This window comes from Peromyscus maniculatus, chromosome 2 (genome assembly GCF_049852395.1).
Source record: "Peromyscus maniculatus bairdii isolate BWxNUB_F1_BW_parent chromosome 2, HU_Pman_BW_mat_3.1, whole genome shotgun sequence".
NCBI classification, from domain to species: Eukaryota; Metazoa; Chordata; class Mammalia; order Rodentia; family Cricetidae; genus Peromyscus; species Peromyscus maniculatus.
Genome location: NC_134853.1, coordinates 151,176,412 through 151,196,039, shown reverse-complemented (window position 1 = coordinate 151,196,039; position 19,628 = coordinate 151,176,412). Strand labels below are relative to the sequence as shown.

The 19,628-nt window shown below is 49.2% G+C and overlaps 2 protein-coding genes across 5 annotated transcripts in view; one reads left to right on the top strand and one right to left on the bottom strand.

Moving 5' to 3' along the window:
- Positions 1–64: 64 nt before the first annotated feature.
- Xkr8 (XK related 8) lies at positions 65–7,235 on the top strand. Its single transcript, XM_006975601.4, has 3 exons — positions 65–479; positions 2,172–2,368; positions 4,699–7,235. Exons 1-3 carry the CDS (start codon positions 187–189, stop codon positions 5,406–5,408), a joined length of 1,200 nt encoding a protein of 399 aa, XP_006975663.2. The 5' UTR covers positions 65–186; the 3' UTR covers positions 5,409–7,235.
- Positions 7,236–10,263: 3,028 nt separating this feature from the next.
- Eya3 (EYA transcriptional coactivator and phosphatase 3) overlaps positions 10,264–19,628 on the bottom strand; it is an 86,306-nt gene continuing 76,941 nt past the window's right edge. For all 4 annotated transcript variants that reach the window (XM_006975599.4, XM_006975598.4, XM_042272009.2 and 1 more), the window contains 3 exons: positions 17,752–17,873; positions 16,625–16,725; positions 10,264–13,759 (listed from right to left, as the gene is read on the bottom strand). In XM_006975599.4, the coding sequence (XP_006975661.1) occupies positions 13,679–13,759; positions 16,625–16,725; positions 17,752–17,873 (304 nt within the window). In that variant the 3' untranslated portion in view covers positions 10,264–13,678. The remainder of the gene's footprint in view (positions 13,760–16,624; positions 16,726–17,751; positions 17,874–19,628) is intronic.

Below are 19,628 nucleotides of genomic sequence, written 5' to 3'. Positions count from 1 at the left end.
GGGGGCGGGGTCTGGGCGGTGGGACGGCTGGGGGCGTGGTCGCAGCCTTGCTCCTCCCCGGACAGGGCGGGAGGGGGAAGTTCCGCCCAGCAGCCCCGCCCCTCAGGGGACTGCCCCGCCCCCTTCCTGCCCGACGACCCGGGCTGGAGGGCAAGCCCGCGGTTGAGAGGCTGGCTGGAGCGGGCCATGCCTTTGTCTCTCCGCTCTTCTGTGTTCTTGGACCTGGTCGTGGGCGTGGTGGGCACCCTGTCTTTCCTGCTGGACGTGGTCGCCGACCTGTGGGCCGTCGTCCAGTATGTACTCGGTGGCCGTTACGTGTGGGCCGCGCTGGTGCTGGCGCTGCTGGGCCTCTCCTCGGTGCAGATGCAGCTCTTCAGCTGGGTTTGGCTGACCTCCGACCCCGCGGACCTGCATGAGTCGAAGCACTCGCGTCGTTTCCTGGCGCTGCTGCACCTGTTGCAGCTTGGCTATCTGTACAGGTGAGTGCCCCTACCGCCCGTCGAGGAAAGAAGAATGCCAGCGAGTTGACAGCCTTCAGAGCCAAGCCCAGTGTCGTCCCCCCCCCCCCCCCCCCCCCCCCCCCCCCCCGGTCGCAGATGAAGATCCAGGTTCAGGAAAGCGAGGAAAGGGGCTTGGGGACCTTGGAGTTAGAGATTCCCCAGAACCCAAGTTTGGCACCGCCATCTGTGAATTCTGTGCTGGTTTTGGTGTACCAAGTGGCAGTCATGTGAAGAAGGCAGGCTGGTAGACAAGTGAGGACAGTGAGAAACCCTGGTATAATAGGGCCCGAGGCCGGTTTTTAAATTATTATTTTAATTTTAATTTTATTATTATTGTTACTACTACTACTACTATTATTATTATTATTGCTTTCAAACTGTATGGCCGTGGCAGGCTTCTTGCTAACTGATCTTATAGCTTAAATTAATCCATTTCCACAAATCTATACCCTGCTATTATTATTTTTGAGACAAGGTTTCTCTGCATAGCCCTGGAACTCACTCTGAGACCAGGCTGGCTTCAAACTCAGATCCACCTGTCTCTTGACGGCATGCACCACCACTGCCTGGCTTATTTTTTGTTTTTATCGTAATAGGACTTTGGGTGAGTCACTGACCTCTCTGGGTCTCAGTTTACTCAGTTGCAACTGGTGGTTCTGAGCAGATTAAAGGCACCTGTCCATCCGTCCATCGTCCTGGCACAGCTAGCTTCATGCTTCCTTGGGCAGCAGTCCCAACTTCCAGGACAACGCCCCTTCTCTTCCCCATTCCTGTCCTTCTCTGTGAACATCTGCTTCCCCATCAGGGAATGAAGAAGGCAGAGATGGGTCCTGTGTCCCTGGAGTGAGCCAGGGCTGGACACAGACTTGTGTTCTTGGAAAATGTGTGTGGATTGTGTGCGTTTTCTGAACTGGGCAGACCCCATGTTCAGCCAGTGACAGAGGTGGGTAGTGAGACAGTCCCTGGCACAGTGCTGGCCTGGTGACTTTTTTTTTTTTTAAGTCATGAATAAGCCCTTGGGTGAGATGGGAGAAAGTGAAACCAAGGGGTCAGGATCATGTGATGAAGGCAGGGCTTCATGGTGTAGTATGGGTTGGGATAGGGTAGCTGGATGCAGAATCCGTTGTGGAATTCTCAGATCTTGGCAGAGCTGCATACGGCTCCCAGCAGTGGGGAGGGGCCTTTGAATGTTCTCATTTTGCCTGAGGGATTGGATGAACGTGAGTACAGCTCAGACGAGCGTGAAGGGCAGCTATTACAGACAGGCCAGAGAAGGTGTCGGATCCCCTGGAGCTGTAGTTACAGGTGAGCCACCTCATGATGATGGGAACTAAACTCTGGTCCTCTGTAAGAGCAGTGAATGCAATCGGCTGCTAAACCATCTCTCAGGCCCCTTATTTGCGTCTTAGTTCCATTTCCCATCTCTACAATGGGGCTCTTGTGAGTTGATAAACTTGGGACCATGCCTGACCAGCAAGAGGAGACGTTGTATGTCCCCACTTTATGGATGAGGAAACAGGCTCCTTGAGGTTAGGTGGCTTGACTAAAAGGTTCCACAGCAATTAATCTACAAGCTGGGATTGAAGCTACCTCCGTGCACTCAGTGGTAGGAAATGGAGGAATTGAGAGAGCGCTGACCTGGCCCGTTGGGCGTCTGTGTGTTCTGCCTAGGTGCCTGCAAGGGCTGCAGCAGGTGCTGCTCATGTGGCAGCAGGAGCTGCCCTCTGAGAGTGACATGGCCTATGCAGACTTCCTCTCCCTGGACATCAGCATGCTGCGGCTCTTTGAGAATTTCTTGGAGTCCACGCCACAGCTCACACTGGTGCTGGCTATCGTGTTGCAAAGTGGCAGTGCCGAATACTACCAATGTGAGTGCTGGGCCTTCTGATGTCAGCGGCGCTCTCGCTCCTAGGTGGACAAAAAGGAAACAGGGAGGCTGAGCACTAGGTAGTGGATCTGGATCCAAATCTGGTCGTTTTCAAGCTACATGAAGTGAGAAAAGTGACTCAAGCTATCTGTTCTCTTCTGAGCAGTGGGCATGGTCAACGGACCTTTCTCGTGGGGTGTGGTGAGAAGATTAAAGGTGGGGGATGCATATAAAGCCCAGGGCCTGGTACATGATGTATCTGTGTGTGTGTGTGTGTGTGTGAATATATGTTGGTGTGTATTTGCAGGTGTATGTGTGTATTACAGAAACTAGAGGTCAGGGTCAGGTGTATTTCTCAATTGCTCTCCATCTTTTATTTTGGAGACAGGTTCTCCCTATGTAGATCAGGCTAGACTGGTATTTATTATGTAGACCAGGCTGGCCTCAAACTCACAGAATTCCCCTGCTTCTGCCTCCCCAGTGCTGTACTTTTTTATTATTTTGATGACAATAAATAAACTCTATAGGTAACCGGCACGTGATAGGTTTGCTAGGTAATGTAGATTTTATTGAGCACGGCTTCAACCTGCATGGCGGAGGGACTGACCTAACTGGCAATCCGAGACAACAGACACACGAAAATGCTAGCCCGAGGATGGGCCTGGGGCTCCGAAGCAGCACATTTGAAGATTCTGTACTTACTGGTTTTAGCTAAAGGCCAGCTGTTTTTAAACATCTGTACTTAGACCAGGAGTCTTTGCCATTCCCATGGGTCTGAGGCACTGGAGTCTGGCATGGCCATGCTCATGTCAATAACACACACCCACTCAGGACCTCACCTGCTCCCCACAGAGAACCTTTAGATACTCATATTTTCTCTTTGTCTGCCACTGTGGTGGGGACAGAGTGGTGAGCAAGATACAGAGCCTCCACCCAGTCTGTAAAACAAATAGTTACACTAGGTGTACTGAGGGACCGGAAGAGACAGGTGGCAGAGACTCATAGGGCCCCATAAACCCTCAGAGAAATCTGTACAGTGAAGAGCCTTGGGAGGGAGGGACTTCCTCGAGACCAAGGGCCCAGCCTGGGACTAAGCAAGGCTCTGCCTCACACTGAATTGGGAGCCCAGGGCTCCCTTTTTCTTCCCCATCCCTTCATACCTCAAGGTCCTCTGCAGCAGCTCCCCAAGGAACCTGTCTGGTCATCACTCACAGTGGGACCTGCGAGAACCCCTCACTTCACTTAAGAAGGTGCAGAAAGATGAGCTGCTCGTATCAGCACTCACTAAGTGCATGGCGTTTCCTTGAGATCAGAACCAGGTGGGGATGATCTACACTGTTGGTTGAGCATGGGGAGACAGGTTTTTCTCAACTTTTGATTGAGCAAACAGTTATTATCAGGAGCTCATAAATAGAAAACAAGGCTGGGCCGTGGTGGCGCACGCCTTTAATGCCAGCACTCAGGAGGCAGAAGCAGGCGGATCTTTGAATTCAAGGCCATCCTGGTCTACAGAGAGAGAGAGAGTTCTAGGACAGCTAGGACTACACAGAGAAACCCTGTCTCAAAAACAAATAAACAAAACAGGTAATTGCTATGTTAATGGGGTGGGTGGTTTGTTGCAGGGACTCTGGCTGCAGAGTCGGGTCTAAAAGGGCAACCCCAGAAGTTATTCAAGCTGGGGTTTGCAGGGTGAGGAGCAGGCCTGGGTGAGTCAGAGAAGGGATGGCTACAGATTCAGTGCCAGGCCACAGGCGGGTTCTGGGCACACAGCAGGCTCTCAGCAAACTTCTGTCAAGTGAATCAATGTAGAAGAGGTGAGGGAAGACACGTTACAGGGCATGCTCAAGCCACTCCACCCAGTCCAGGGTAGGCAGGTCAGAGGTGGGATAGGACCCCTATCATTGGATCTTGGAAAGTCAGCCTAACGGGCCAGGCTGGACATGGAGAAGAGGAAGGACGGGTGGGGAAGCAGGCCATTGCTCCCAGTCCTGAGGACAGCTGCAGGAAGTCCATTGCTACTCCATGAGATCTTCTGTCTACTTTCTGACATGGAGAAAGGGGACTGGAGCTGCTAATTCTGTTCCCAGGGTCTGGGCATGGAAGAGTTCCAGGACCTAGAAGAGGCTTAGGGCTACGGCACAGGTCTCCCATCCTTCTGAACGCTGCCAGAGCGCTCGCTCTTTGGTTGGAACTTAACTGGAGGTTCTCCCTCTCCAAACATCTCTTGAACAACTTGGGGCTTCTAGAACCCTGCGAGGGTTCCTGTGAGCCCCTGGGGGGTGCCAGGCAGACTGCAGTCAAGGCTGACTTGTTTCTTCTTGCTCTTGGTAGGGTTTGGCATCAGCTCCTCCTTCCTGGGCATCTCGTGGGCACTGCTGGACTACCACCGGGCCTTGCGTGCTTGTCTACCCTCTAAGCCCCGCCTGGGCTGGAGCTCCTCTGCCGTCTACTTCCTGTGGAACCTGCTGCTACTGGGGCCCCGGATCTTGGCCGTTGCCTTGTTCTCAGCTCTCTTCCCCTACTATGTGGCCCTGCATTTCCTCAGCCTGTGGCTGGTACTGTTGTTCTGGGTCTGGCTTCAAGGCACAAAATTTATGCCAAACTCCAGATCTGAGTGGCTCTACCGGGTGACAGTGGCAATCATCCTTTATTTCTCCTGGTTCAATGTGGCTGGGGGCCGCACCCGAGGCCGGTCCGTCATCCACCTGGTCTTCATCCTCAGTGACAGTGTGCTGCTGACCAGCACCTGGGTGACCCGCAGCACCTGGCTGCCCAGTGGGACCTTCTTGCAGATGTGGTTGATTGTGGGAGGAGTCTGCTTCCTCCTGGGACTGACTCTGCGTGTGATCTACTACCTCTGGTTGCACCCTCACTGCCAATGGGAACCCGACCAAGTGGATGGGGTCCGAAGTCTCCTTCCTTCACCACGGCCTAAGCCGCTTTATAACAGGCGCGCCACTCTGTTAGCACGCAACTTCTTCCCCAAGGTCAAAGCGGAGGTTTCTCTTCCAGAGATTGGAGCGGGGGAAGAAGTCCTTTGAGGCAGGTTCTGACTCAGTCAGTGGGGAAGATGTGGGGAGCTGGGCCTTGGAAGGGCCACAGGCCAATCACACACAGCCATTCTCTTCCTGTCCAACCAACAGAGCTGCTGTCCCCAAAGCCTCTGGTTTGCATTCTTACTTCTCAGGTACCTGGTGGAGGTGTCCCGTCTCCTGGGCTCTCTGGCCTGCTCTAGAAGGCCCTGGGGTGCTGGGAGATGTTCTCCCTGTCTTCCCTACCCCACCCTATCCATTCACTTCAATCAACAAATCCTGAGAGCGCTTGAAGTTCTGGGAGCATCATTCTAACTGTTGAATCGGCGGCAGCCCGAGCGCCTCTCGATAACCCACTGGACAAATCTGATTTCAGAGGCCAGAGGCCAGTGGTGACCCCAGCCCCTCCAGGGTCGAGATGCAGCTGTCTCTACTGTGGGTCTTAAGCCTCCTTAAAACCAGGTGCCTTATGGACCTGTGGTCTAGGCCATGTACTATCTGTTGAGTATTTTTCATTCTAGCTAGCATACATACCTCCTACCTCAATCTGTGAAAGGAAGAAAACATGTGCGCATGTGTTTAACAGTATTATTAAAACCGCATGAAGTTCTCCAGTATGTACCATTAAGTACAGTCCATCACCCTTTCTATTATAGACAGGTGGCAGGGACCTGGAACCTGTAAAACTGGTACAGACCCCTGGAATAGAGATGTGGGCGGACTTAGGTATGACTTTGTAATGAATATCTAAATTGTTCCAGTATAATAAAAACTCAGGAATCAGAAATTAAGATAAAGACCTAGTAAATCCAAGGACATTGGAGAATCAATTGGCTGACCCTTTCTCCATGTTTCCCAAATTACCTCCCCAGAAATCCTCTCTTCTTTCTTCCTGTCCTCTTTAGCAGACCGCATGAGTCCTTCAAGAACTCAATGGCTAATCCCGAACAGCCAATCACTGACTTCATAAGGTGGCTTTATTGACACAGTGGAATGGCTATACCAACAATTCTCCTGCAACATTTCCCCTTCCAGTTGGTAGAGCATGTGACTCTTAATCCCACGGTTGTGGGTTTGAGCCCCATGTTGGGCAGCAAATTTAGCTAGCCTTTCTCTGTCCCACCAGCTAGCCACAAAATAATGAGAGACTTATTAATTATGAAAGCTTGGGTTTGTCCCACTAGTTCTTATAACTTAAATTAACCCATTTACATTAATCTATGTTTTGCCTCGTGGCTTTTTACTTTTCTTTCATTCTGTATGTACAACTCAATCCATGTCTTGTTGGCGTATCAGGCGCCTAGACTCATCTGTTTCCTCTCTCTCTGCCCAGAAGTCCCACCTAAACTCCTGTCCAGCTGTTGGCCATTCAGGTCTTTATTAAACCAATCACAGCAATAGATCATCACACAGTGTACAAAATATCCCATTTTGCTTTGCAAGATGCATTAGCTGGTGAGCCAGAGTAGGTTGCTCATTTGGCAGGCAGCAGGACTCACATCTGGGCAGACTCTAGTGCATTGTCTTAGCAGCTCTGCCTCTGGGCCTGCAGAGTAGCATCTTTAGGACTAGAAGGTGAGTTTGAGAGGCTGGGTGGAAGGTAAAGTACTGGGAGTCCTCCATAGGTCAGAGGCGATTCCTGGGATATGGATGTGATCGATGGTTCTGGGGAGAGGGAGTGTTCTGCTCTGGGAAATCTGTGGTCTGGTGAAACAGGAAACAGGAAAAAGGTGCCAGAGACAGAAGAAAAGGTTCTAGTTCCCAGTGCTGGGACCTAAGATATTTCTACCAGTCAGTTATTGGTGTAGAGGTAAAATAAACAGTGTGACCAAAATATGTAGTGTCATAGTGTCGAGTGCTGAAAGCAAACCAGGCAAGAGAGGTGAGAGGGTGTGTGGTGGGCGTTACAGCTTTACACAGAACGGTTAGAGAAGGCCTCTCTGAGAGACTGAGGCACTGACGGGGCAGAGCGAGCTACTTTGGCAGTGTCTGCAGTCTGAAGGCCGCCAAGAAGCAAGCAGAGTCCAGTCGTGTGGTATGTTGGTGGAGAGGAAAGTGCTGGTCCTGTGGGACAATCCCTCTGGGAGAGGACTGTGGAGTGCTGCTGGCCCACAGCTAACCAGGCTGTAGAGATGCAGGCGGGGGTCGGGCGAGAGGCTCTGGGAGAAGGTGGCGCTTCTCATACAGAAAATGGACAGAAAAGCCTAATTCTCCAGACTTGAATTTCATAGACCAGTAGAAGCAGCCAAAGTAATTGTTGATGTTAAAAGAGCATGCAAGGCAATCCCCACCATCTCATGAAGACCAGATGTGATTACATCAGAAGGGGCCATTTTATAAAGGCATGCCTCTAGGGATACACACCTGAAATCACTCTTATCCTCATTTATACAAGGGGTAAGATCTGTAGCGGGCTGGGCCAGGGTGGAGTACCTACCATTCTGGACAAGATTATCACGAGTTCAAACTCCTCCTCGGTGACATAGAGGCCGGCTTGGACTACATGAGACTCTGTCTCAAAGCAAAACCAGATGTGTTTAGAATTTTAATTTTGGCTGAGTTTTCATCTGTATTCCAGATGAAGCTGTCAAATGATGATTATGTGTATTAAGTCCAAACTGTGTTATACTACCTAAAGTACATAGTCATGTACTATATAAAGTTACATATTCTACCTAATACACAGTGATGCACACTTAGTGTTTTTGAAACGGGGCTTAGAGAGCTAAGCTACCTTGGACACATCATACAGCGGAGGTTGGACTCCTGATCCTCCTGCCGCCATCTATCAAGTACTGGAACTAAACACGTCAGGGCCGGGGCTGGAGATACAGCTCAGCAGTTAAGAGCTCTCCCAGCTCTTCCGGAGGATTGGTTCCCAGAACTCACTCTGGGGAGTTCACAACTGCCTGTAACTCTGGCTTCAGGGGACCCAGCATTCTCCTTTGGCCTTTGCACATGCATATACAGGCACAAAAACACTTAAACAAATTTTTTTTGAGACAGGGTCTCTCTGTGTAGTTTTGGTGCCTGTCCTGGATCACACTCTGTAGACCAGGCTGGCCTTGAACTCACAGAGATGCACCTGTCTCTGCCTCCCAAGTGCTGGGATTAAAGGTGTGTGCCACCCCCCCCCCCCAGCTTTTAAAAAATTTTAAAAAGAAATGCATGTTACTACAGTTAGCCTTGTTTATAACAGTCTGTCTATCCTATTCGAGATGACTTTGAACACATTATCCTCCTGCTTCAACTTCCCAATTGCTGGGATTATTGGTGTACTACCATACAAAGTTGTTTTTAAAGTTTAGAGATTAGTGATATTACCTGTAATTATAAAATGTCCTTGAAGATTCCCATTGACATATATATCAATATATCTATATTTGGTTTTGGTTTTGGTCATTTGAGACAAGGTTCCACACATGTAGCTTAGGCTCGCCCAAAGTCTTGACAATCTTGCCTCAGCTTCTGAGGTTTAAAGACAGGAACACCATACCTGACCACTAATTTAAAAAAATATATATTTTTATCTCATGTGCATTAGTATTTTGCCCACACATGTCTGTGTGAAGGTGTCAGATCCCTTGAAAATGGGAGTTACAGGCAGTTCTGAGCTGCCATGTGGGTGCTTGGAATTGAACCTGGGTTCTCTGGAAGAGCAGCCAGTGCTCTTACCTGCTGGCCCATCTCTCCAGCTCCCGACCAAGAACTTTTAAACATGAAGAAACTTGTTTTAGAAAAACAAACCACTTTAAGATTTACATGTCCTAGGACAGCCAGGGCTACACAAAGAAACTTTGTCTAAAAAAAAAAAAAGAAAGAAAAATGAAAAAGATTTACATGTCAGGGAAGGGTTTGTAGGAGAAATGTTTTGTCAGGAGGAGATGGAGATGCTTGCTCTTGGGATTTGGAAGGCAGTCAACACTTGGAACCTGTGCTTGTAACAAGCAGGATGCAGACAACAGCTAACAGTCAGCTTCAGCAGCACTGTGGCTTGAAATACTAACCAGGGTACGAGATGACTTCACACTTTCTGGAGGAAATTGGTCTGACATTTCTGACCCTCAGAAACAAATTCTAATTTCCTTCATTGGCTGTTGTTCAGGCCAGTAAAGGCCACTCAGACCAATGTGAAGGAATGGAGAAAAACTGGCTTGTGTGACATGAAATCTAAAGGTTCATGTTAGTTTTATTGGTTTGCAGCTTATGCTTAGCACAGACTGACTTGTCTTTAGTACAGTTCAGTACACTTGACAGCTCATGAAATCTCCATTTCTACACCTTAAAAAGCAGTGCATTCTAGAAACAATTTAAATAAAAACAATTCCTTGTTTTCCAACTTTTTGTATGTGTGAAATTAATGACCCAGTTATTGAAAGGGTGACATCTTTCTTAATGAAGCCCTGATTAGGACCCTGCACAGCTCGGCAACTGGACTAACATGTAGCTAGAGTTTTCCTGCCTGGCCCAGTCAGGACAAATCTTTGTCACCCGCCAGTCTCACAGCCACTCAGACCCAACCAAGTAAACACAGAGACTTATATTGTTTACAAACTGTATGGCCGTGGCAGGCCTCTTGCTAACTGTTCTTACAGCTTAAATAAATCCATTTCCACAAATCTATACCCTGCCATGTGGCTTGTGGCTTACCGGCATCTTCACATGCTGCTTGTCCTGGCGGCGCCTGGCAGTGACTCTTCTGCCTTCCTGTTCTTTCTTTTCTCCTGTTAGTCCTGCCTATTCTTCTTGCCTAGCCACTGGCCAATCAGTATTTTATTTATTGACCAATCAGAGCAACACATTTGCCATACAGAACATCCCACAGCACTAACCCTATTTAGAAAAGACAAAGGAGAAAACTGTATAGAAAATAAAAATTTTATTTTTTTCAAGTTTATAAGATAGTTCCCATTACATATAACATTATGGTCAAGGACTCTATAGCCACAAATGCCCGCAGTCACATAAATACATCCAACCCAACTGATGCCTTTTCCTGCTAGAGGCATCTCAAGTCCAGAGGGAGAGTGGTGATCCAAGTAGAAATGGTCCTTAGTGGCTAGCTCCACTCAGTGCTAGGAGGCATCCAGGCCTTGCCTGCTAGAGCTGACTCAGGGCAGAGGGAGGACGGGTGGCCTGCGGACAGGGCTGGGACACAAGCAGATTTTTGCCTCTTGTGGTTAAGGTATCTGAGCTCAGAATTCCAACTTGGCATCTACAATGAATCTGTCTGGATAGTTCTAGCTTCTTGAAGATGGAGACCAGGTCAGCAGCAAGGAACATATGCTTACTCAAGAAGGGTCTCAGCTGCACCCTGGGAAGGGGTAAGGAAGAAGAGCCCAAGCTTGCCTCGGAGGGGCTAGCCTGTACTCTCCAGGAGGACAGCACCATGCTTTGCCTGGTGCTCTTGTCAATGTGTGACTCCCATTCAAAGTAGTGTCTAGAAGTGCCGCATGCTTGCAAGCTGCAGTATGCCAGTTAGATTCTACTTGGAGCTGCAAGGGTTGAGTTTGTGTGAACCGCAGACAAGCTGTTCCAAGTCTCTTGGGATACCAGCTCTGACACCCAACCTGTAGAGAAGGCAGACCACCTCCAAATCAACAGCCCAAACAGGCACCTAAATTCTGGAACAGGTATCCACTCTCCTGGACATCACCAGCTGCCCCAAGGGCACTGGACATGGTGATGCTAAGGCACAGTCAGTTTTACATTCGAAAGTCACCTCTTATCCCGGAACATTCCTGCAACTCCACAGACACTCCTAGAATTAGCCCACACCATGAGATGGACAGACTAACCCTTGAAAACACTGGATCCATCAGGGAAAGGATTTACCTGCTAATTACTTCAGGGTGCTCTTTCCAGTAAAGACTGCCTCTTTTTGATGAAAGGACCCAGTTTCTTTCATGTCCAATTCCAACAGCTTTTAATTTTTTAAAGACGTTTTATTTTATGTGTTATGAGTGTTTTCTTGCGCGTATCTAAGTGCTTGGTGCCTGAAGAGGCCAGAAGAGGGGATCAGATCCTCTGGAACCATCGTTACAGATGGTTGTGAGCAGCGCTGCGGGGTCAGCAGCCAGTGCCAGTGACCAAGGAGTCACCTTTCTCACACTAACTGCCCTGCTGCTGCTGCCGCCGCCAGCTCAGGTTCCCTCCCAGGCCTTAAGGGCAGCAGTCCCTGGATTCCTGTCACACTCTTGCTTCCTGTCTGCCCTCTGACAGGTGGCTCCCGCCAGAGCAGAGGCTCTTCAGCTCAGAATATCTCCTTGCCTCTCTTGGCCAAGTCCAAATTCCTGTTGCAAAGAGCTAAATTGGGCAGGCAGGGCAAGAGGAAAAGGATTCCAGGTTCCATTCTAAGAATAAAGAGTCTCCCCTGAAGTGTTTGTGGTGTTACCCGTGTGCAGAGAGGTGCCACCACTTGGCAGTCTTAAAAGCCTGAAGACCAACAGGTGGCCCCTGTCTAGGACAGGAAACTACATTGGCAATGAGGGAAAGGTTTGAGGCTTGAAAGTAAAAACTTATCCTTGAGTTTTCTGGGGTGGACCAGGAAACAAGGCTGGGTAGTGTTGGGATGGTGCGAATGTAGCCTAGGGAAGACTGGCTTAGACTCCAATTTTGTTCCCACCTCCTATCTGAAAACAAGCCAAATGAGCGGCCAAGACGGAGCGCCAACCCCACCTCCCGTCTGAGCCCCTCCTCCACTGCTGGTCTCAGGACTGTTGGCTAACAGTCCTGCAGATGGTATGCCAGCTCTTCTGTTGCTGGCCAGTAGCCTGGCATTAACAGGAGCCTGGCCTCTGTGCCACAGCACCTCTGGGGACAGTGACTGTAGCCAGGGGTTGGTCAAGGACCTCTTGAGGACCAAGGCTGTACATTTCCTCAACTCTAGGGAAGTTTACCACAATTAAGCAGGTACCCACATTGGTCCTCAAGGGATAGTGCCTTTAAGCAAAACAAAACAAAAATACAAAAACCAACTGGGCTTGAAGGCTGGGACTAGGCCCAGGTTCCCATCCAAGCCATCTAGGGGGCAGGCTGAGAGGTGCTCTTGCACCTAGCTCAGGACTATATTTTTAGGCATTTAAGTCGAGAGAGTCGTTCTGGCCTGGTTTCCCACTTCAGCTGGGAAATTGGGTTTTGATTATAGCTATCTGCTCTCCACTCCCAGGCACAGATCTGGGTAAATACAAGTTGGGATATAACTGCATGTAAGTGCAGGTAAAGGAAGCAGACTTTTTAGCTCTTAGGACTTTCTGACTTGAATTGAGTGGGCAGGGGCTGGCCAGAGCTGCACAGAGAGGTGGATGTGAGAAACAGAGGGCAGGCAGGGAGTGTGGAGCCAGCATCCGATGGCTGAGCGGCCACACAGCAGGGCGAGCATCTGCCGAGAACGGGCGCTGCTCTGCAGGGGCACTAGGTAGAATCTTACCTCAGGAGCCGAGGATTAAATTCCTAAGAAGCCCGAGTCCCTTCTCTCCAGTTTGGAGGCTGAGCCTCCTGGGACAGAGCCTCTAAATTGTAAGCTAAAGGCTTAGATGTACTGTCTGTGGGAAGAAGGTTCCAGGGCTGTGACTTCTGGTTACAGAGGAAGGAGGACTGGCAAGGAGACTGAGGCTTACAAGATGGGAGACGCCTAAGTCAGTAAGTGACCAGGGCCCTGAAACAGCAAGGGCCTCCTGGGAGAGCAGAGTGCTGGGGCCACTAAAGAGGTGCTGCTGTCACCGAGAGGTATTTCAGATATTTCCATTACTACCGTCACAGAAACTTGACACACCGCTTTCTTCATAGAAAAGGAGGGGTGCTTCAGAGACCAGACCCTCACCTACAAAAATAACATACCCATTCACTGGGAGAGAAGTTCTACAGCTAAGATTACAGGAGATGTTCTCATGGGACAAACGCATTTTCCGTCAGCATGATCAGCAGCAGCTCCCGGTCTGTCCATGCACCAAGAGTGCAACTGTGCCCCATGTGTTGCCTTTTCTCGTTCTTCCTTTTTGAAATGACACGAAGAATTCCAGCAGGGTAGCGGGGGAGTCTGCTGTTCTTTCCAGCCACCTCCTGCTGCACTATGGACGGGCTTCGCTCACTCTTAGCAAAAACTGATTGTGTTCTCGCCAGCATTCCACGGAGAGAGATAAAGAGCACAGGAGAAGGGGGGCGCTGAGACACAGAGAGACAGACAGACAGGAGAGAAGGGTCTCAGAGGGTTCTGGCCTCTGACTCCTGTCGGAGGTAAAAAGAAGCTCACAAGGAAGGAAAGCTCCACGTTCCAGTTCTTAGAGGAAGTCAAGCTCTAAAGCCTGGTGCAGGGATACCAGGTCTCCATGGTTTGTGATCCTCCAGAAGGGCATGTTGTGCTGGAAGAGAAGAAGGAAGGCTAGTTAGCCCAACTTCTGGGACCTAACTGACACCCTCCACAGGTGTCTCTTAGGCTCTTGGTAACCATCTGTCCATGTGTCAGAACTTTGTACAATACAAGACATAGATTGTATGTGAGGAATTTTTATGAGATTTCAATGCTACCAGATACCTGTCTCAGCTTTTAAGGTTTTCAGGATCAAATAAAACGGCGATAAGAAATTAGTATTTCTGAATGTAGTGGTGAATGCCTGTGATCCCAGCACTTGGGAGGCTGAGACAGGAGGATTACAAGATTGAGGCCAGTCTCAGCAACACAGAGATCCTGTAACAACTGACAGGTGGGAAGGAAGCTAGTACTAAGGTAAGTTTCACTGCCTTGTGGACAGTCAGTTTCCTTAAGTCTTCACTCAAATACTGTGTCCAAGATGCAGGTGTACAGATGTCAGATCACAGAGCTGTACCAAGAAGGCCATGTGCTATTCTGGAAGCCATGCTGTATGAAGTGGACACGATATGAAGTGGACGCGATTTGTTTCACTGACCGGGTGATTCAGAATGCTGAGGTTCTACGACAGTTCTGGCCCACAGCCAACTAGCTCCCTTTGGGGGGCTCAACTGTAAAGTTGTTAGCAGACAGCAGAGGAAGAGGCCAGCAGTGCCAGATCATGGCATTGTGTCATGGAAGGAAGGACACTGACAGCTTGGATGGCCCCATGGGTAGGCTGCTTGGGAATCAGTTCCCTCACCCTCTGGGCACATTCATGCAAGGACTAGTTTTCTTCCAGAAAGGCTGGCAGAAAGATTCCTGACAGAAAGTAGGTAAGGTGCATAAAGCATGTAGACATTTTTAATGAGCGTTTTTCTCATGCTGATGACTGGCTACTACACACATGACTTACACACACAGGCCCTGGACTCCTGCAGAGTACACTTCCTAGTAGACTGCAGGTCTTAGCTTAGGGGGAACTCTGAGTGCTCAGCCTTCTCTCTCTTCCCTACTCCCTCACCAGACTGAGAAGGCACTGATGGTTTCCCCAAAGGGAGACTGAGCAGAACTGGAGAATCAAAAGCTTCGATGATTATAACACGGAAAAGCTCTATCAAGCTCTATGAATTGCTCTATCAAGTGGCAAATGAAAACATGAACTAATGATGCCAATTGATTGTCAATCATATAGTTCACTAGTAGTTACTGTGGTTTGTATGAACTGGGTGAAGAAAATCAGAGCAGTCCTAGTTGTAAGCCATGGCTCTAATCTAAAAACAAACGAACCAGGCCAAGGAGAGCACTTTCATCTGCCCCCACAGCAGACAGACAGACCCCACAGCAGACGGACAGACTCCGAGAGGGTAACTGCACTGCCGTCCAGCTAACAGTGCACTTCACCTGGCTGTAAGAGACAGGGCCTTTATATGCAAGTGGAACTGACCCTAACTCCTGGGCTCAAGCGAGCTCTCCTCTCCACCCAAGTAGCCAGGACTGTGGGTGTACACAACCACACTTGGCTTAATCCACCTGATTTTACGTTCCATAGCCCAAACTCGTCTACTGTTTCCTGTAGGAAGGAAGGATGGCCCAGGGCTGGGGCCTACACAGTGACAGGGAACTATGCGAACCAACCTGCAGGGCTTTCAAAACCACAAAGCTTTTCTCTACAATACAACCACGACTGAGTGTATTTGGTTGGTTCCTCCCCACTTTTAAAGACAGCCCCGAAGCCTGGCAAGGTCAGAACAGTTTGCTTTTTGCAGTCAATCTTATGTCCTCAGAATCTCAGATGAAGATGAGGCCCACTGCAGGGTTAATGAGGAGGACCCTGAACTTGCCATGTAGCATAGGGATGACCTTGAGCTTCTGACCCCCTGCCCCCACTTCTTGAGTACTGGAATCACAGATGTGTACCATTATAATATCTAGTTTTATGTGGTGCTGGGGATTGAACCCGGGGCTTGCTAGTGCATGTAAGCCAGCATTACCCCACTGAAGTCCATCCCCAGGCCTGGTTCTAAGACTGCCTGCTGAGCGGCAGGGGAGAAGGGACGGAGGAGGACCTAACACATTTCCCACCTGGGGAAATGATCTTTTCTTAAAGAAGAGTGAGGAAGGGAGACACACACCACAGACACACAACAGTTGTAAACACTTTTCACGTTCACCATTTCTCGCCCCAGGCCCTTTTCTGACAGTCTCATGCATCCTGTGACCTCACTATGTAGCCTGGGGGAGCCCGGTCTCGGGTTCCTCGTGGCTTTATTCAGCAGGTCCACACAGAGGATGATCAGGGCCACGGGCCCGAGTGCAGATGTCTGAGATGGTCTGCACTTGGCTGTGCTGGGGGAGGAGGTCTTTTGCTCCACCCCCTTGGCGTCTCTATAAAAACCCTGGGGCAGAGACAGTCGGGGCCCGCTGGAATAGGTTCCAGGCCCTCTCGAGGCTATCCTTTATTTTCTGTTTATCTCCGCCATATAAATCCTATTTAATATTTCCTGCTGCTCACACTCAAGAAAACTCTGGGGAGCTGTGAGGTTGGTAGGTAAACGCCCCACAGTAGCCAAGGATGTCCTTTCACCCTCCTGCCTGTACTTTCCAAGTGCTGCGATTACAGGCAGGCTCCATCCTGGTTATACAGTGCTGAGGACTGAACCTGGGTTTCATGTGGCTAGACAGCACCCTGCCAAGTTAGGTATATCCTCAGCCTTCAGTCCCTCCTTTACCTCCACCCCCTGTAGTCCATTATCCTCTTACAGCCTCCGGATGTAGAGATTACAGATGTGTCCACTGTACAGGCTCTACTGTCCAGTCTTTATAATTGCTTCATGCACAACCAAAGAACTGATTTTTTTTCCCTTTCTATAGTTACCTGCTTGGCTGCAATTTCTTCATCTCGTCCATCTCCAATCACTACATATGTGACTTTCTTTCCAAACCGTGACACAATTCTCTCAAAGCAGCTCTCCTTACCTATAAAGAAAACCATACTTCCTATTAGAACAGTCTTCTCTACCCTTTTCAATACCAAAGATAAGGACTGCTGCTCCGTTCATCTGCCTCACTGGAAGCCTGTGCAGACTACTCGGTTAGGAGTTAGGAGCAGAGCCCTGTTGCCCAAAGAACGAGAAAGCATGCCATTACCAAACACCTCACTTTAGCCTTCGCATTAAAGGGCAGGCTCCCGAAACCTTAGCACGAAGGAGTGTCTCCAGAGAGAGGACAACAAGCCTGGGCAGAACAAGCTGTGACCACCTCCACCTCAGTTCTTGTGTTTCCCACACTTGAGAGCTCTTTCATGTAACTCTCATTCCCCACTTCACAGATAATGGACCACCATAGGGTTAGTGACTCACCCAGGTCAAACAGGCCAGCAGAGTTATTCATTTATGTGTGTTTTGCCTGCATGTATGCATGTGTACCATGTGTGTGCTTGCTGCCCTCAGAGACCAGAAGAGGGCATCAGATCCCCTGGAACAGGAGTTATGGGTGGTTGTGAGCCACCATGTGGGTGCCAGAAACTGAACTCAGGCCCTTTGTAAGCACAAGTGCTCTTAACTGCTGAGCCATCTCTCCAGCTAACATGTTTTTATTATCTATTATCTGTGTGTATGCGTACATCTATGTTCTGTGGTACGAGGGTGGCGATCACAGGACAACCTGTGCAGTGGATTCTTTCCTTCTACCATCTGGTCCTGAGGATTGAGCCCAGGCCATCAGACTTGATGGTAGATTCTAACCTAGCCAGGCAGCTGGTCTCAGTAACAGATTTTTCAGCCAGAATACGTGAGTGAATGAATGAATGAATATTGCAGGAGAAAGGAGCTTACTAGTTCTGATTTCTTGAGCGAACACGGTAACTGCTAAGCCTCAACTATCTTACCAGGAGATGGCATACACATACACTGGATGGCAAACACATCTGTACTGTGCAGCAGAGCTGGCAGTACCACAAGCCGCAGGGAAGTCTCCCTGAGAGGCCAGTGGAGATCAACGTACCGATTTTGGTAGCACTGTAGATGTTTTCAATAGGAAATATTTCTCCTAGGCCATATAGGAGAACTTTGGCCAGGGCCGGAACCAGCTGTGTGGTGGTGATCAGAACATTCACACAATTCTTTCTAGAAGGGAGTAAGAAGACAGTGGTAAAACTGAAACAACCTAGGCACAAGAATTCAAACGGGTCAGCTCCTCAGATCTGACCTGAGACCTCACAGCTGGGCGGGCCTGATCAATGTCAACGGTGGAGCACTCCTCCTCTTTCAGTGTCAATGGTGGAGCACTCCTCCTCTTTCAGTGTCAACGGTGGAGCACTCCTCCTCTTTCAGTGTCAATGGTGGAGCACTCCTCCTCTTTCAGTGTCAACAGTGGAGCACTCCTCCTCTTTCAATGTCAACGGTGGAGCACTCCTCCTCTTTCAATATCAACGGTGGAGCACTCCTCCTCTTTCAGTGTCAACGGTGGAGCACTCCTCCTCTTTCAGTGTCAACAGTGGAGCACTCTTCCTCTTTCAATATCAACGGTGGAGCACTCCTCCTCTTTCAATGTCAACGGCGGAGCACTCCTCCTCTTTCAATGTCAACGGTGGAGCACTCCTCCTCTTTCAGTGTCAACGGTGGAGCACTCCTCCTCTTTCAATGTCAACGGTGGAGCACTCCTCCTCTTTCAGTGTCAACGGTGGAGCACTCCTCCTCTTTCAGTGTCAATGGTGGAGCACTCCTCTTTCAGTGTCAATGGTGGAGCACTCCTCTTTCAGTGTCAACGGTGGAGCACTCCTCTTTCAGTGTCAACGGTGGAGCACTCCTCCTCTTTCAGTGTCAACGGTGGAGCACTCCTCCTCTTTCAATATCAACGGTGGAGCACTCCTCCTCTTTCAATGTCAACGGCGGAGTACTTATCTTTCAGTGTCAACGATGGAGTACTCCTCTTTCAATGTCAACAGTGGAGTACTTATCTTTCTTCTTTCTTTCTGGCTGGCCTGAACTCAGAGGTCTGCTTGCCTCTGCCTGCTGTGCCACCATGCCCAGCTCAATTATTACTCTGATTGGGATTTTATTTTCTCTACTAAAGGGCCGAGGGACCAGTGAGATGGCTATTCATACACATGTGGGTGCTGGGAATTGAACCTGGGTCCTCTCCTAGAGCAGTGAGTGCTCTCAACCACTGAGACTCCCTTCTCAACTCCCCAGCCCTGGCCACCGTTTCTCACTGCAACTCATTAGCTATTCTCACTAAGTCTTCCTGTTATGGGTACCACATTTTAGAAGATAAATGAACAGTGAGAGCTTTCATTTGTCGTTCTATTTAATGGAAATGTCACTCTTGTGAGATGTGATTTAAGTTCTCTTTGCTCGTCACACAACAGCTCCTCAGATTCCAGATGTTACAAAAATTCACTAGGTCCCTTACCTCTACTGGTTTCTATCCTCAGTTTGAGGTGTTTTTTTTTCTGTTCCCCACATTACAGACATGAGGGAGAGAGAGAACAGCAGGGTGTTGGTATATACCACAGCTGCACTCTAGGCTTCAAGGCAAATTTCCCTGAATCATCTTCATCTTTTTTTTTTTTTTTTTTTTAGACAGGGTTTCTCTGTGTAGTTTTGGAGCCTGTCCTAGATCTCGCTCTGTAGACCAGGCTGGCCTCGAACTCACAGAGATGTGCCTAGCTCTGCCTCCCGAGTACTGGGATCGAAGGTGTGCACCACCATCGCCCGGCTCATCTTCATCTTTTTAAAGTGACATATATTGTGTATAGAACTAACACTGTTAGGCTTGGTAGCAAGCACATACTGACCCCTTGCTGGCTCTTACTCTTTTTTGGTTTTTTTCTTTTTTTCAAGACAGGGTTTCTCTGTGTAGCCCTGGCTATTGTGGAA

What these genes read in the sequence shown, in the direction of transcription:
- Xkr8 (XM_006975601.4), top strand. Translation starts at nt 187, where the DNA reads ATGCCTTTGTCTCTCCGCTCTTCTGTGTTCTTGGACCTGGTCGTGGGC. An exon ending in CAGCTTGGCTATCTGTACAG is followed by an intron (nt 480 to 2,171) that starts GTGAGTGCCCCT and finishes TGTTCTGCCTAG; the next exon opens with GTGCCTGCAAGGGCTGCAGC. An exon ending in CAGTGCCGAATACTACCAAT is followed by an intron (nt 2,369 to 4,698) that starts GTGAGTGCTGGG and finishes TGCTCTTGGTAG; the next exon opens with GGTTTGGCATCAGCTCCTCC.